The sequence below is a fragment of the Perognathus longimembris genome, chromosome 28 (assembly GCF_023159225.1).
Source record: "Perognathus longimembris pacificus isolate PPM17 chromosome 28, ASM2315922v1, whole genome shotgun sequence".
In the NCBI taxonomy this organism is placed as follows: Eukaryota; Metazoa; Chordata; class Mammalia; order Rodentia; family Heteromyidae; genus Perognathus; species Perognathus longimembris.
The window spans coordinates 39,937,872-39,942,052 of NC_063188.1; the positions used below are offsets into that span (position 1 = coordinate 39,937,872).

Genomic DNA, 4,181 nt, shown 5'->3' on the forward strand with positions numbered 1-4,181 from the left:
ACCTCACAGGTGGATATAATTAGTTTTTTGTTGTACTTTGAGACTTTGGGTTGATAAAATGCAGGAAGGCAGCTATATGCATCATGTTAAAGTCCTTGCACGTTAGAGTGAAGGATGCTCTGTTGGCTCAATGGGGAATGTACATCTAGGATCCTTTATAATTAATGTCTAGCTGGCTGTGGCGAAGGCGTGGGGAAGGGTTAGGGTGAGGGGGCGAGGCCGCGACGAGGGCGGCGACACTCTCCTCTTCTTGGCTCCTCTGCGTGGGACGGCTTGGTGGTGTTTTCGGAGGGATGTCTGCCTTTTCCGAGGCGGGGCTGGAGAAGAAGCTGTCGGAGTTGAGCAACTCGCAGCAGAGCTTGCAGACCTTGTCCCTGTGGCTCATCCATCACCGCAACACTCTTGGCCCATTGTCACCATGTGGGAGCGGGAGCTGCGGAAAGCCAAACCCAACAGGAAGCTTACTTTTCTCTACCTAGCCAATGATGTCATTCAGAACAGCAAAAGGAAGGGGCTAGAGTTTACAAAGGACTTTGCACCAGTTATAGTGGAAGCTTTTAAGCATGTTTCCAGTGAAACTGATGAAAGTTGTAAGAAACACCTTGGAAGAGTATTATCTATTTGGGAAGAAAGATCTGTTTATGAAAATGATGTATTAGACCAACTCAAGCAAGCTCTCTATGGTGATAAAAAGACTAGGAAGAGAACTTATGAGCAAATAAATGTAGATGACAATGAAAACTGTTCTCTGGAATCTCCAAGTGAACCACCTCAGACTCTAGATCTCGTTAGAGCCTTGCAAGATCTGGAAAATGCAGCCTCTGGTGATGCAGTAGTCCATCAGCAGATAGCTTCTTTGCCTGTGGAAGGTCAAGAAGTGTCTCTCCTTGATAAAATAACAGATAAAGAATCTGGAGAGAGGCTTTCTAAAACGGTAGAGGATGCTTGTATGTTGTTGGCAGATTATAATGGCAGACTGACGGCAGAAATAGATGATAGAAAGCAACTCACTCGAATGTTAGCAGATTTTCTTCATTGTCAAAAGGAAGCCCTTGCAGAGAAAGAGCATAAATTGGAAGAATACAAGCGCAAGTTGGCCAGAGTTTCCCTGGTGCGCAAAGAACTCAGGTCTCGGATCCAGAGCCTGCCAGATTTATCTCGATTGCCAAATGTCACCGGCAGCCACATGCACCTGCCCTTTGCTGGAGACATCTACAGTAAAGACTGATGCCCAATCTCTTTCCAGGGCCCAGAACTTTGGAAGAGATGAAGACAGATTAGGTGGATAGTTCTGTAAGCATTATTTTTGTATATTGTTGAGAGAGTGGTACTAACAAAGAAATGACAAGTAATTTATAAAATTGTTAAAATGTTTGTTTGTTTACTATTTTACTAGTAAGTTAATGTGACTAGGCTAAACAAAGTGATGATGCCTGTGTATCAGTAACTCACAAATAGTGATTATTTTCAAAAGATCTTTTTGTAAATTTTTTTGATTCAGGGCCTTGTGAAAAATTCCATGTTTCTATTTCTTCATGTATTTTCAGTTGCTTTTCTTTTTCTTTCTTTTCAGTATCTAATCACTGTATACTATCTAATTCTAAAGGGGAAGAACTAATCAGGATCTGGTTGAGACTTTATTATGCCACAGTTTAGGACTTGACTGTAGAAGGGACTAAATGTTCCAACCTAATTTTCACCCTTCTCCCCCAACACCAGTGCTGGTTCTGTGCCTCTCCAAGGCCTTTGGTTCCTTAGAGGTCTGTAACTTAACATTAAACATGGATGCCCCTGGGAAGGTCAGGTCAAGGCCTAGAGAACTTTCCTCCATAGCACCGTACGAGTTCCATTCCAGCTGCCAGAATAAAAAAGTTACTGAATGGGGAATACTTTAGTTGTACTATTTAGAATTATTTGAGCAGATTAAAATGAAAGTGTTATGAAATTTGACACTCCACCAAGAGAAGAACTTTGGTTCTGGAACTGAGTGCTATTTGTCAAATCAGTCTTGTTTTAACATAATCGATCCCTTCAACAAAAAACACTATCTATGGGATTAAAAGAAACAAAGTAATGATCATTTTACTATTCCCTTGGCCATATAACTTAAAAAATTCTAGAACTTGTAGCACTAAAAGCTCAAGAATTCATTATTCATCAACATTTAGTAAACTAACTTTGGAACATTGATAGTTTCTTTAAGGTTTTTGAATGACTGTATGCTTGGAAATGAAGCAGTGCTACATTACAGGGTAGATCTGGTAAATTCTATATTTGTATGTTTACAGATGTAAATACAAAACAAATGTACCTTTACCTTTTATTTCTAACCCTGTGTGTTAGGGCAGTTGCATGCTCTCCAGCTTTTTGGAATTTCATTGTTAAGCTGTGAATTTGTAATTTAGAACAAGCATCTTTCTCTTTCATTGCTTTACATATTAGACATTTCTCCTATCAGATTCAATTCGATAGTTAATAGAACACCCTTTAAATCACACAAGCCAATTATGTCTCACTACTCTGAATGGCTGTACTCTGTTCTCTCAGTGTTAGAACTATAGTTAAGATGATTACAAGCGAAAAAGGTAATTATTTATTTTTAATAGCTAGTAGTTCTGGAAACTGATTTTAAAATTTTGACCTCTCTTCAAAACAGATGCATAGAAGTAGTCATTCGTCCCCTTACATATATATCTTGTACTCAAAATGTTTTGGTCAGCTTTTGAGACTTAGGACATTTTTTCACAGAAACAATAGTTAGGTTCTCTGTTCTCTGTCACTCTACCACTGAAGCTCAGCTGGAAACCTAATCCATTTAACCATGAATGTACTTGTGATATGGTTGATAAGTTACTCATTTGTAATGTCACTCTAAGGAAATTATGTGTGGAGCCAGACACACACTGAGGTGTGTGCCTCTGTGGTTAAGTGTGGGAAATACAAGGAAATATTCTGCAAAAGAGGGAGGTAATAAACGTACAGCTATGAAACCTGGTTATCATTGTTATGAAAGTATGGAAGTAAGCTGGTTTTTGTTGTTAATGTGAAAGCAAAAACTTGTATGCTAATTTATTTCAACATCTTGGCTTTATTTATGATCTGCTAATGTAGTGATTTATCCATTCAAAAATATTTTTTTCCATTTAAATCTAATTTATAAAGTACGTACTCCTAGCAACATTCACAATCTTGGAGAAATATGTGGAAATATTTTAGTGATTTATCCATTCAAAAATATTTTTTTCCATTTAAAGCTAATTTATAAAGTACATACTCCTAGCAACATTCACAATCTTGGAGAAATATGTGGAAATATTGTCACCATTCTTGACAAACTTCTGACTTAGATACTGATTTAATGCCAGTATCTTCTCTAAATATTTATGATAAAATGCATTATTTTTTAAAGAGCTTGCTGAGATTTGTGATGTGATGGTACTCAGGTACCTGAATTGCACTTCTTGACCAGTCAGTCCTCCACAAACCTCAGTTGTTGGTTAGCTCACTAACTGAACACAAACTAGTCTATTTTAGGAGTCACATTTCAGCATTATAATAGTTAACATGGTAAGCCTTAACAGTAAAAAAAAAAAAAATCATCCTTCCTAAAAAGAAAACTAGATGTTCTCAAGAAATGGGGTTAGGCTGGGGATACTCTAATACCAAATTCTAAATCATGAGCATTTTGTCCACTGTGTACCCGAGGCAAATCATGCAACTGAATGTGGTCTGGCCCGGCTCCTCCGGAGAGCATGTCTGCACACCCGCAGTTAGGGGTACTGTGTTTTGAATGGGTATCATGACTCTTCCCCATGAACAGCCTGAGAGCTGTCTGGAGTGGTGATCTGGCTAGGTGCTCCCTCTGCTTCTTCCATCTCTACAGGGGAATGAAGTCGGAGAGAATCAGTTCTATAGCTAACCTCCTCCTGAGGAAAACTATTCTGTTCACAGCTATTTTGGTACCTCTTTCACGTGCACTCTGAATCAGGTTTTTTTTTTTTTTTTTTATAAGAAATCCTTTAGAATTAGCAAAAGCTGGGATGATCCAGTCTTGATTTGCAAAATTAAAAGAAAACACCTAATTGTCAGTTGTCACTGTAGATGAGAACTCGTTTACAGTATAGTTTAATAGACTGGTTCTGAGAACTCCTTAAATAGGAAAATCTCCAAAGTACAAATGA

General features: G+C 38.3%; 1 protein-coding gene across 1 annotated transcript; it reads left to right on the forward strand.

Moving 5' to 3' along the window:
- The first annotated feature begins 293 nt into the window (after positions 1-293).
- Positions 294-2,386, forward strand: LOC125343526 (regulation of nuclear pre-mRNA domain-containing protein 1A-like). The gene is given in 2 exon segments (XM_048335997.1): positions 294-393; positions 396-2,386. Coding segments are annotated over 2 exon segments (933 nt in total). The 3' UTR covers positions 1,229-2,386.
- The last annotated feature ends 1,795 nt before the right edge of the window (positions 2,387-4,181 follow it).